At 36.6% G+C, this 12,217-nt stretch overlaps 2 protein-coding genes across 3 annotated transcripts; one reads left to right on the top strand and one right to left on the bottom strand.

The window, feature by feature from the left end:
* Nucleotides 1-4,065: 4,065 nt before the first annotated feature.
* On the top strand, nucleotides 4,066-5,789 carry LOC149402106 (large ribosomal subunit protein uL1). The gene is made up of 5 exons (XM_089609205.1): nucleotides 4,066-4,200; nucleotides 4,290-4,509; nucleotides 4,584-4,749; nucleotides 5,169-5,374; nucleotides 5,554-5,789. Exons 1-5 carry the CDS (start codon nucleotides 4,196-4,198, stop codon nucleotides 5,605-5,607), a joined length of 651 nt encoding a protein of 216 aa, XP_089465331.1. The 5' UTR covers nucleotides 4,066-4,195; the 3' UTR covers nucleotides 5,608-5,789.
* Nucleotides 5,790-10,116: 4,327 nt separating this feature from the next.
* On the bottom strand, nucleotides 10,117-11,928 carry LOC149402105 (nuclear protein). Of its 2 annotated transcripts, none has more exons than XM_089608176.1 (5): nucleotides 11,520-11,928; nucleotides 11,227-11,444; nucleotides 11,022-11,150; nucleotides 10,474-10,605; nucleotides 10,117-10,383 (listed from the first exon to the last, which is right to left on the bottom strand). In XM_089608176.1, exons 1-5 carry the CDS (start codon nucleotides 11,788-11,790, stop codon nucleotides 10,270-10,272), a joined length of 864 nt encoding a protein of 287 aa, XP_089464302.1. In that variant the 5' UTR covers nucleotides 11,791-11,928; the 3' UTR covers nucleotides 10,117-10,269. The 2 variants fall into 2 exon arrangements, with proteins under 2 accessions (XP_089464302.1, XP_089464303.1); XM_089608177.1 differs by having other exon boundaries at nucleotides 11,227-11,427; nucleotides 11,520-11,644.
* Nucleotides 11,929-12,217: the final 289 nt, after the last annotated feature.

Here is a 12,217-nt window from a genome sequence, read left to right as displayed (position 1 = left end):
CATTTTCGCACACAAGCTTTTACTCTGTCTCCCACTTTTATTCAAATTCTCTCAGTCTTTTGTTGAGTTCGCCTTCTTGAGCTTGGCACTTTGCCCCTTGTAAATGATCATTATTAATAAAGCTCATTTCTTTTATATTTCGTATCGATATTTCTTTTGAATTAAATCGAGATTTAATCTTTGTTTCTTATACGAAGTCTTCTGAGACCTATTAATAAATAAAACAAATATATCGTATATTTATTTGTGATTGTTGATGATCCCGAAATCGACATCAACACTAATTAAATAAGAGAGAGAATAATAATGGTAGAGATATTCTCTCCACTAAATAAGGAAATAAGATATTGTCTTCATTATTCTCAAATATCTAGATACCTTAAATATAGGAGAAAAATAAGGAAATAAATATCCTAGATTATGATCTGATGGATGAGAGAAAAAGTAAGATTTGTAGTCAAGATCCAATGGTTCATGTTTAACTACAAAATATGAAAGAATAAAAGAGAATAAAATATCTCTAGGATCTTCCTAGAGTATCTCTTTTCTACCACTATGAATAGGGGTCTAAGAGAAAGCAAAAATGAGACAATTGCATGAGCAAAATTTCGCTCATTACACTTGGTGTTGGACAAAAATTCTCTTCCTTTCTCCCCTCTTGGAACTCCATGATTCCAATCCCATAAACATGGTGCCATCTAAACACCTCGTTCTATATCGTAGTGAGATAAAGATTGTGCACACTCATCTTTCTTGTTCGCCTCGGAGATTACGTCTCGGAAGACTACGGTGTCATCATTGTCGAGTTCAGATCGTTGAGGAACTAAACCTAGGAGATAGTCTTTATAAGACTGAAGAGGGAGCAGTGAAAGCTTGAAGATTCTGTAGCTGAGCCAAATTATGTGAGTCTCTCTGAATCTTTAAACTATGCTTGTTGGTTGCTTGATATTGCTTTCCTGAATAATTAATAAGTAAATCTAGATCTTGTTAGATAACCATAAAATTAATTAGCTGTTGTTAGTGTAATTAATTAATTCTGCAACTAATATGCTTATTAAGGTACTATAATTTTCAACATCGACATAAATGGGTAAGATAAATTGGATTCATTTCATGATATGGTCATGTAATCTATTAACTACTTTTTGATCATGTTAGTTTGTTTGTAGGTCGTGGTGTCCTTTTACCTTTGCCGTACGAGATTCATAATACATACCTTAAAGAAGAGGTTATGGATATAAAGGCGTATGCTGATAGTCAACGACCAATATGGCAAGAGTTTAGGTGCACCATCATGTCTGACGGTTAGATGGGACCAACTGGATTGAGCATCATCAACGTCATGGTCTATTCAACTGGTAAGACTATTTTCTTGAATTCCGCATTTGACAAGATAAAGAATTGGGATTACATTTACAAAATCTCGTGTGAGGTGATGAACGATGTCCGCAAGCACAAAGTGATCCAAGTGGTCACATACAACGGCTCGACCTATAAAAAGGGCGATCAGAAGTTGATGAAGAAGTTTACTTTGAATTGGACAACGCGTGCCACTAATTGCATGGATTTGATGTTGGAAGATGTTGGAAATAGGGTTGCTATTTTGCGGGTCGTGAAGGATGCTAGCGGAATCACCAAATTCATCTACAAGCACATGATAGTTTTGTCGAAGATTAGAGAGGAAGGTAAAGGCGAGATTGTTCGCCCGGGTCTGACAAGGTTCACCACCAACTACTTAGCCCTTACAAGCTTAAGGGACGATAAAAGATGGTTGAGGAAAATGTTCACTTCTTATTAGTGGGAGACATCTACATTTTGTTCCACTCCGACCGGAAAATTTGTTGAATAGAAAGTACCTGACATGGCGTTTTGGCTACACGTTGAAAGAGTGTGTAAGGTATTTGAGCCCTTGTACACCGCACTACGTTTCGTGGATATAGAAGTCCTTCTTAACCTAGCGAAAATATGTTTCCAACTATTGTCACCTACAAGCAAAGAAGTAGAAGGAGCTAAATGGATTATCACCGACGCGTTCTTCGAAAATCAAAGCTATAATTATTGAATTAAATTATCGAAAAAGTGTTTTATGAAGATACGATTTCGAGGTGATTCGTTTAGTTTTTAAATCTGATTTTTTTCCTTTGATGTCGATAAATCTTCAAACAATCTGGGATTTCAAGAAATTCCAAGATTTATTGACTTTTTTGTCAATAAATTTCATATGTCAATAAACCTTCGGAGATCAAGATCACTTTTTCATATGCGCATAATTAATATCTTCATATTAAAAGGCTTAGAGCCATCATTCTCAGCTCATTTTCATTTATTTTAATTATCAATAACATATCAAAGCGTAATACATCTCATCTTAGAAGCTTGAGGCTCATTAAGTTATATTGAAATCGATCTTTCTATTTTGAAAGAGCGAGAATGTTTGAGGCGAATTCTCACCTCAACAAAATCTAACAACCGAATAACAGTTTACTACATGTGATTCAATTCCTAGGCCATAACATCTTACAATAATTTTAATAACATTTTACTATAATTTTAAGTGAGCTATAGTGTATGGTTTACGAGCTCTCCCTTATATAAAAATATCAATTCTTTGTTTGGAATAAGTGAGAAACAAAACTTGTCAAAAAGCAATTAAAGTCATCTCGAGTATCGACGATACCTTAATGTAGCTTCGGTGAATTGACGTTTATTATTGTGTCGCCTCATTATGGTACCCGATGAAGCTCTTTTCATAAAAAATTATTAAACTATTTTTTGTTGTTGTTGTTTTGAAATCAAAATTATTCTTTTTGAAAGACAACATTTTACTATAATTTTAATAACATTTTACTATATTTTTAAGTGAGTTATAGTGTATGGTTTATGAGCTCTCCCTTATATAAAGATAATATTTATTCGTTCGGAATAAGTGAGAAAAAAAACTTGTCAAAAAGTAATTAAAGTAAAAATAGTGGAACTAACTTTTTTTGTTTTGGTTGTTTTGAAATAAAAATATTTTTTTTAACTATATTTGATATTGGTGGAATTAAACAAATTCTTCTACTTTGAAGGTGATATAAAATTATTATTAGACCAAAATAGTTACTACAATATCAAAATAATTAGACGAGCATAAAATTCCAAAAATACACTTCGTAGTTCCCCTAAATAAAGCAATAAATTAACACACCTTATAGATATAGTATGATTGTTATAAATATATTAATAATTTTTGTTTTGGGCCAAATAAAATTTGTTACAAGGTAACGGTATCCAAAAAATTTAGATTTGACTAAATATGAAAAACAATTTGTGAAAATATTCCTAAAAGTAGGCATTTTGAAATATAATAAGAGTTTTAAAAAAGAAATCACCTCTATATTATTGATAATGCTGAGGTCCATTTCCTTTAGCGCGCAAAATAAGGGACTAAATACTAAGGTTGTGTTTGGTTTTCATTCCAAAAACTGTTTTTCACTTTTTGAGTTGAAAAAATTGAAAACAAAAAGTGAAAATGTGTTTGTTTTACTTTTTCGGAAAAAAAATTTCAAAAAATTTTGAAGTTGTTTTGTAAAAAAGTAAAGAAAACTGAAAACAAATAAAATGTGTTTTTGGAAATTTTTTTCTTCTCTTCTCTTCTCTTATCATTCTCCTCATCTTCTCTTTTCATTCTTTCAAAAACAAAAATGAAAACTATACTAAACACTTTTTTTTTTTTTTTTCAGTTTTTTCACTTTCTCAAAAACAAAAATGAAAACTGTACCAAACAGCTTTTTGAAAACAACTGCAAAATAATTTTTCAGTACAACTACAAAAATTAGAAAATAGAAAACAAAAATTTTTTGAGTTAACTACCAAACACAACCAAAAATTCCAAAATCCAGCGGTAAATTATTATTTTTTATTTTTATTTTTTTTAATAAATATCTATATATTAGGTTTAAACTTTAAATTGAACTATTAAGTGTTTGATTATAAATCATAAAAGAAGGTGAGTAATTTTCTAATTTTACGTGGATAGTCTTCCGAGACTTAAGTTAGTTTGGGCCTTTGTATCCCAACCCAAGAAAATGAAGCCCAATACATAAACCTAATGCAGATGAGGCATTTATATGAAAGCATTTTGACCTAATTGTTTCATCCTCTCAGTTGGTCTCTCATTGCCGCAACTTCTAGGGTTGAGCGAGCGATTTCCAAGATGAGGTATTTCGCCGTCCTGGTTTTCCAATCCCAGCTACGACTGTCTGAGTGTGTATCACCTGATTCTTATTCCGTTGTTGCCATTGTTGCAGTAAGCTTTCGAGTGATGGTGTAAGAGAGGCTATCAGTACCGCCGTTGCGGAGTCGAAGGAGAAGAACCGTAACTTCACCGAAACGATCGAACTTCAGATTGGTCTGAAGAACTACGATCCCCAAAAGGACAAGCGTTTCAGTGGCTCCGTCAAATTGCCTCACATTCCTCGTCCCAAGATGAAGGTTTGCATGCTCGGAGATGCTCAGCATGTTGATCAGGTATTTTTTTTTATCGTTTATTATGTTCCTAAGTCTTCTATTTTTGCGGTTTTCTGAGTGATTTCGGTTTCTAGGCCGAGAAAATGGGACTCGACTATATGGATGTCGAGGCATTGAAAAAGCTGAACAAAAACAAGAAGCTTGTGAAGAAGCTCGCCAAGAAGTACCATGCTTTCTTGGCCTCTGAGGCTGTGATCAAGCAGATCCCTCGTCTTCTGGGCCCGGGTCTCAACAAGGCTGGTTAGTCTCTAGTTATTTTCATTTTTGAAATCTAATAGTATTTTTTTGTTTATTATTTTCATTGACCATTCAGTACATTTTAGATTAAGAGTTTACTTGCATAGTATTGGATGAACGCGCTTATTTTAATGAATTGCTCAATCTCATGTACTTATTGTGGATTTTGTCTGCTTATTTATTTGTTAAAAATGTAATTGACTGCTTTGTTGTATACGTATCGTGCATATGTAATTGTAAGCATTGGAAACGAGTGTAGTTTCATTCAAAATTAGTTTGCTAACTATTTGATAACCTTGTCAACTGAGATTCGGTTGTTATAGGAAATTATATTATAGCTGAAGTGTGCACTGTGCAATGTATATACTTCAAAGGAGAAATGCATGAACTCACTTTTATGGTAATTTTGTTTGTGAAATTAGGTAAGTTTCCGACCCTTGTCTCTCACCAAGAGTCTTTGGAGGCTAAGGTGAACGAGACCAAGGCGATGGTTAAGTTTCAGCTCAAGAAGGTTCTTTGCATGGGAGTTGCTGTTGGAAATCTCTCCATGGAAGAGAAGCAGATCTTCCAAAACGTGCAAATGAGTGTTAACTTCCTCGTTTCTCTGTTGAAGAAAAACTGGCAAAATGTAAGTTCATTATCCTCTCAGTAGTGGTTTGTTCTATATGTTTAAGTGTTTTTGCGTAATCGGAAGCTTGCTAACATGAAACCTCTTATAATTAATACAGATTTAGATTCTAATATTCATTTCATTATGGGAGCTCTAATTAATTTGTGTTAAACGATTACAATTTCTTGTTTTTGAAGGTCAAGTGCTTATACCTGAAGACAACCATGGGCAGGCCACACCGTATCTTTTAGAATGTTTTTATCGCTCAAATGCTGCAAGATTTTGTAGGAAGCTGTTTTGTGAGATTGATGCTTATAGATATTTGTCATCCTGGGATTTAGCTCTGCTTCTCCCTAAGTTTAATTTTTTTTTGGTGAAATCGACTTCTGTTTTATGTTAAACTGCTTTATGAAGTTCAATTTTTCTTCTTTCACTATGTTTTAAAATTTGTATGAGCTTTGAATCTGGACCGTAATCCAGGTGAGTTGAGAAACTTAAACCCTTAATATTGATTTAGACAACAGTATAAACCTTATGATCAGTTGCGGAAAATGATAGCGTTTATTGGATGAGGGTACAAACTCGGATAAAGGAACTTTAGGACGATTGGCATTTTATACAAAAAAAATGAGTGAGCATTGCGATTTGTTCTTTTACCTTGTTAATTAGTTTCTTAATAAACAAGTCTATAAACAAGAGCTCTTTTATCACATGATGTTTGCGTACGTAGACTATTATGCACTTCTATTGCTTTCATTGTTCAACATATCCACCACTTCTCTTGCTTCGTTAAAAATGTGAGTTATAACCGCTTTAAATGGCAAGACACAAGCAACTTGTCTGTCAACTGGGGAAATGAGACCTTCGAGCTCATATTTTGGATTAGAAGATTAGAAGAGATCACTGGGGTTTGCGACTATATTCCAAATATCTTCCAATTAGCTTCAGTCTATTCAAGTGTCCTCCCAGGTCTCAATAAAATTTATGTTCTTCGGATAGCCCTGGACATATAAAAGTAAAATGAGTGCACCCATCTCCTTCATAGAGCGACACTTTTTTGCTTACATGCTCGTTCTTTCACTCATCTATTGCTTCGAAAATCTCACCTTGAAGCTCAACATCTTTTCGGATATTCCCCATTAAAAAATTGAGAATTTTATACTTCAAACATGTCTTTTTCACGTTCCTTTATCCGAGTTTGTACCATCATCCTATCATTCCCTTGTCAAACTTGATGTCTCATCACCACCAACTTTGTGTTCGGCAAAAAAAAAAAAAAAAGGAACTCTTCCCATCCTCCCACGATAGAGCGTCACACAATTCTAACTACCTCTTGAGACCCCGATTCATTCACCCACACCTCATAGAATAAATCGGAAATGCCTCCTCCCTCCTGTCTCTAGAACAAATAAATCAAGGGAATCGACGAATGATCTGATTCCAACCATGGAAACACTCAAACCCCAGCTTTGCTAAATTTTTGCAAACCCACTTCGGACTAGCAGTAGTTCTATCAAGCCTCTTACTAAATAATCTCGTCCTTACTGCCATGAGCCCAAGCGAAATTCCCCCACAAAGCTCCCATATATATCTCCCTCTAGATTTAGAGTTTCAGACACGAAATTTCAAACAATTCCACACCTTCTCCAAGACACCAGGGCTCATCCCGACTTCTTATCTTTGGTAGCAATTTGATTAAAATCTCCCATCAACACCCATCGGGTCCTAATCTTCAGATTGATCAAAAGCACCAAATCTAAAAAAGATTATCGCTCTTGACGATAAGGTACAACCTGAAAAGTCTCAATCATATTTGGCAATAATCCACATTAGACTTTTAGAAAAATTTCAAAGATTCCTCCAACAAAGACAAATCATGCTAGCCAAATCTATCATATTCAAGAAACGACACCTCAATAACCACACCGATCCATATGCATCCTACTTATCTTTGTTTCAATAAGCACAATATCAAGATTTCTTTCTCTCATGATTCCCTGAAGAACAACTCGCGCCGAGTCTTAGTTGAGACCTCGACAATTCCAATAGAAGATTAGGGGGTTGGTGGCTTGAAGATTACTCGGCTTTTCCGTCTTGTAGCAATTTGGACCTCCCAAAGTTTCTCGTCAACATGTGAACATCCCCATTCCCGAGCCTTTGGTATGCCTTCTTTACTTTCACCATTTCTCATGTTGTCCTCCACTTCAACCGTCCTTGTGAGATCCCTCCTTGAGAACTAATTTAAGCTCCTCTCCAACTTGAACCAAGAAACACCATCATGAATTCCTTCATTATCGAATTCTAAAAGGGAATCCTATAATTTATACATTTTTTTAATTAATCCTATCTCAGTAATTAGAGTTGTTTTTCGTTTTCAAATCATGTCCAAAAAGATATCTCTAATCCTTTATCCTTGTAAGGCTTTTTGCTACTGCACCCATGCCCCGTTTTTACTTCCCACTTCTTTCTCATAACTTTTTCCATCATTTTACGAATTTCGAGCTGTTTGTCACTGCCCCTTACTAAATACCCTCGGGGTTGTATGCAACCAAACGTCCTCCCTCTTCTTTGTCAGCAGTTATGGCCGACGAGATGGAAGCGGCGCTAACTTATTTCGTCCAAAAATAATCATGTAACCTTGTACGAGCCAAATCAAGTGGTCCCTTGAAACCTCCTTGTCACGCAATAGACTTTCAGTAACCCGAGAATCATGAATCCCACCTCCCTTGATCAAGTGTACCTCGAGCTCTTTAAAGACATAGTCACTATAGGAAAATGCCCACATCCTAGTGAAACAAGATATGAAGTTGGAATCTTCTCGTATTCATCCTCCATCCATCACCGCCTCTGAAAAATTATTCGCCTTGGCTCGAGCCTACACCTTGAACGTACATTCTTCTATCTCATGACATTTGAAAACCACATTTGAAGCACGTCCTTTGCAAGTTCTCAATTTGCTTTGGATCCATAATAGCTATAACGAGCCTCTATCCAGAAAGAACCCATCTAACTATGGTTAACGAGTTGGTGATTTCTCTGAAACATAACTTAAAACAATGCCATCGAATAAACCAAAAACTCCTTATACATGCCAATTCATTTTCACTTGCTAGGTTAAGATATCCAGATGGTAACCCTTTTAGTGTGATGCATAATGGAATTGGTCCAAACTCAATTTCTTTTGTAGTCAAATTAGATGGCCACATATTCAACAACATTCAATATTTTTTTTTATTGTCCAGGGTCTTACCAGCTAAGATCTTCTCCTTAGCATCTCTCTCGTAAAAAGAGAATTGAAGAATTCCATGATTGATTTCCTTAACCCACTAGGGTCTCCTACACTTCTACACCCCCGTAAAAAATTCAACCAATATTTTGATATCTACTAGCCTATTAATCGATCTTGCCGACCACAAGTTGTCGTACTATTCTCTAACCATCTCCACCAGTCTCTCAGCAAGAACCAAATTCCTTAAAAAAAACGAATGTCGTTACTATGATGGCCTCATCACATTCCACTATCCAACCTCCAAAACACAGACCCTCACCCAAAATAGAGCTCACAACATCTCGTGTTTCCCTATCCAACCAAGACAACTCACAACAAGAACCGAATTTCTTGGAAAAAAAGCAAACAGAGCTCACAACATCTTGTGTTCCCTATCCAACAAGACAACTTACAACAAGAACCGAATTTCTTGGAAAAAAGGATGTCGTTTTCACAATGTCCTCATCAGAGTCTACCTCTGAATCTCCAAAATCCATAAACAACCTTTAACCTACCCCTCGCTCTAAATAGAGCTCACGACCTCTCGTGTTACCTGTATGAAATCACTTAAGTGTTTACCTATCCAACCAGATCACTCACAACATAATTAGAAAACTCTACCATGTAGAAAAAGTGAGGCTCGCACACCCTTCAAACTTGGCCCAAAACTAGATGACAAAACCCTAAACCTCACTACGAGTAGAGAGAAAATTAACTGACTACCAAACAAAGTGTCTCAATAGCTAACCGCATTCTAATTAATTGCGTTGTAAATCCTATTTGGAGAAACTCTCTTCACATTGAAAGGTACCATGAGCAGTGAGCCACAATGAAATTTGTATTACCACACACAAGAATGAAATTTGTAATACCACGTGCAGATCAAGTACTAGCAAATATAGAAAAAAAGACTCGTAGAGACGAGCCAAGACAAGGCTTGTAAAAAGTATCCGCAAGAGCATGAGGTTTGTGAACAACGATATTCATGGATTAATTGAAAGTGAAACTAACAATGAGAGAGTCCATAAGTCCGCCCGCATCGCTTGTAATTCGAGGAGCTTGTGAGTGGTAGCGGGTTGAAACTTGTTTGTTTGGCTTGTCAAACATTTTTTAAGCGCAAAAGTAATTCCAAAATAATCAATGACACTTCATAGAGTTAGTAAAGTTAAAACTAAAACACATGCTATTTTACTTTTCTTGGATTTTGGCAACACAAATAAAACATACTTCACACTGACTGAAGTTTTTTTTAATCCGTCTGAATAGATAATGGCGTTAACAGAAGAATCCAACACTTTCAATAATCATAACTCACATTAGTTGTAATGGTAATGGTATCGATCCTATATCATTTGACTCCAACATTAAGGATTTATATAATCTAACCACAGTGTTTTCTTTCTTCAATAAGACGGGAATTAGCTAAAGTAATGTTCTTTTCATATGATATGCGATTTATAGCTCGATGGTATAAAAAAGAATGAGACGGGAATTAGCTAAAGTAATGTTCTTTTCATATGATATGCGATTGGTGACAAGACATAAGTCACAACTAATGGTATTAATCAATAACCATATTCAGATCAATAAATGCAAATTTTCCCCCTCCATTGATTTTCAAATGTTAAATAAATGAATAAAAATTCTAGATAACTTTTAATTCTTTAAGCCAAGCTGTATGAAGAGGACACGGATCAGGTTTTCCTTCAGCAATTGCCTTCTCAGTAATTGAATAGAACCAACCATTCCTCCATTTGAACTGAAAGGAAAAAATAAACTCCACTATGAGAAGTAAATCCAAATGCAAACGAAACAGCATTTGAGTGAGTTTTGGATGCAAAGCTTATACCTCTTTAACCGCTGTAGGGAAATGAGCAACGGCTCTTGAGTAAGCACATAACCTCTCTTCCATTGCTGTTTCAAATTCTAAATTTTTCTCCGACGCCGCTGCAGAAGCAAGTTCAGCGATGAGGCCAGAAACCTGAAATGGAAGAGTTTACGACAAAAAAATAAGCGATCTTTCGGTCAACAATTCTCTTTCTTGCCCAATTTACATAATCAAACCGAACTCTATTTCGGATATTCCGAACTTTGCAGTGTCACCAAACCATATAACCGTGTGATTTTTCTCCATTTCGTATTTCGATCGTAAGGAAAAATTCTATCTTCAATGATTTTTCCTTGTCTGGTTCGATTAGGGACTGGTTGCTGTGTAATCCCTAATACCACCATTTCTGATTCTGTCTGGAACAGGTTGTATTCTTGACAATACCCGAGCACTGGTTTAGTAATTTGCTATCTTGGTTCTTGCCAAGTTTTATTCACAAATTTACAGAATACGATGATACTATCCAGCACTAAAGTGAATGAAATACCGAACCGGAAAAAAAAGCTTACCTCAGAGCGGTAATCTTTCTCCACGGCTCCCACGGTAGCTCCGGGGTGACGAGCTCCCACGAGCATAAACGCCGATATCCAAATCAATTTCTCCAACATCTGCTTCTGAAACTCTTCCTTTCCCAGAACCTAACGAACCGTAAAAAGAAATTTCATCAAGCATATATGGAGTGTTATTAAGGCAGACGAAATGAAATTTTCCGACCTTGCAAGAAAGACCACCGACGTGTAGTCTCTGTGATACGGCGGTCCCCCATTTGCCATAAGCGGCGGTGAGTCCTTCGGGGTTTGTGTCGGTCTTTCCATCGATAGGAGGCTCGCCGAGTTTGGATACGGCAAAATAGGCCAGCACTTGATCGGCGTTTCCGAGGCCTTTGCTTTCCAGCCACGGCTCAAGCATCCCGTTCTGGAAGAACACCAAGTCTGCTCGATTGTCAACCTAATAATAATATCCAGGTTCATAACGAATTGCAAAGTGTTCTTGCTCAAGAAACTCACCGGTCCATCTGGATTTGGGAGTAGCGTCAAGAACGGCGTCGAGATCGTCGTTCCTGGTACAGACGAGGATCGGACCTCGGAAATCGAGGGGCACGGGATCGCCTCGCCGGACGAGATAATCGGAGCCGCCGCCGAGGTCCTGCAGCGCTCTTCCGACTCTTCCGGCGCCGACGATCACCGCCGGGACCACTTTGGGGGTAGCCATGGCTTTGGGTCTGAAGTTAGCGGCGAGAGAGGAGCTAGGGAGTGTTGCGATTGTGATGATGGCCATGGGTGTTTGATACTGGGGACATGGCTGTATCTCTATCTCTATCTGTACCTCGATTTTGTTTATTGTTTGTGTGTGGTTTCCAGAGAAAGCTTGAAGCCACTCGATCTGCCCAGTTTGTTTATCCACTATCCACACATGTCCCCCATATATGTTAACCGAAAATTAAATAAACATTAATTTGTACGGGTTCTATTTATTATTATTATTTATTTTTTGTACCCGTCTTTTTATTGGACATTTTTTTTACCATTAAAAATTGGATAAAAAAACTCATTAATACAGGAGAATAACACCTTAGTATATGAAACATCAAGACCTTAGTTTCGGTAATCGTACATTTTGTGCATGCTTTCGACAATGGAAAGAACGACGAGCACAAATAGAGCACACACATGAGGCTCGTTCAAAAACCCAAAGATGGTGGATG

This window comes from Urtica dioica, chromosome 3 (assembly GCF_054948205.1).
Source record: "Urtica dioica subsp. dioica isolate 48M chromosome 3, U.dioica_male_clone48M_v1_H2, whole genome shotgun sequence".
In the NCBI taxonomy this organism is placed as follows: domain Eukaryota; kingdom Viridiplantae; phylum Streptophyta; class Magnoliopsida; order Rosales; family Urticaceae; genus Urtica; species Urtica dioica.
This window is presented reverse-complemented; position numbering and strand designations above follow the sequence as displayed.

What these genes read in the sequence shown, in the direction of transcription:
- LOC149402106 (XM_089609205.1), top strand. An exon ending in ATGCTCAGCATGTTGATCAG is followed by an intron (nt 4,510 to 4,583) that starts GTATTTTTTTTT and finishes TTCGGTTTCTAG; the next exon opens with GCCGAGAAAATGGGACTCGA. An exon ending in TGAAGAAAAACTGGCAAAAT is followed by an intron (nt 5,375 to 5,553) that starts GTAAGTTCATTA and finishes TTGTTTTTGAAG; the next exon opens with GTCAAGTGCTTATACCTGAA.
- LOC149402105 (XM_089608176.1), bottom strand. Translation starts at nt 11,790, where the DNA reads ATGGCCATCATCACAATCGCAACACTCCCTAGCTCCTCTCTCGCCGCT. An exon ending in TCGGTGGTCTTTCTTGCAAG is followed by an intron (nt 11,151 to 11,226) that starts GTCGGAAAATTT and finishes ACGGTTCGTTAG; the next exon opens with GTTCTGGGAAAGGAAGAGTT. An exon ending in TCCCTACAGCGGTTAAAGAG is followed by an intron (nt 10,384 to 10,473) that starts GTATAAGCTTTG and finishes TTTTCCTTTCAG; the next exon opens with TTCAAATGGAGGAATGGTTG.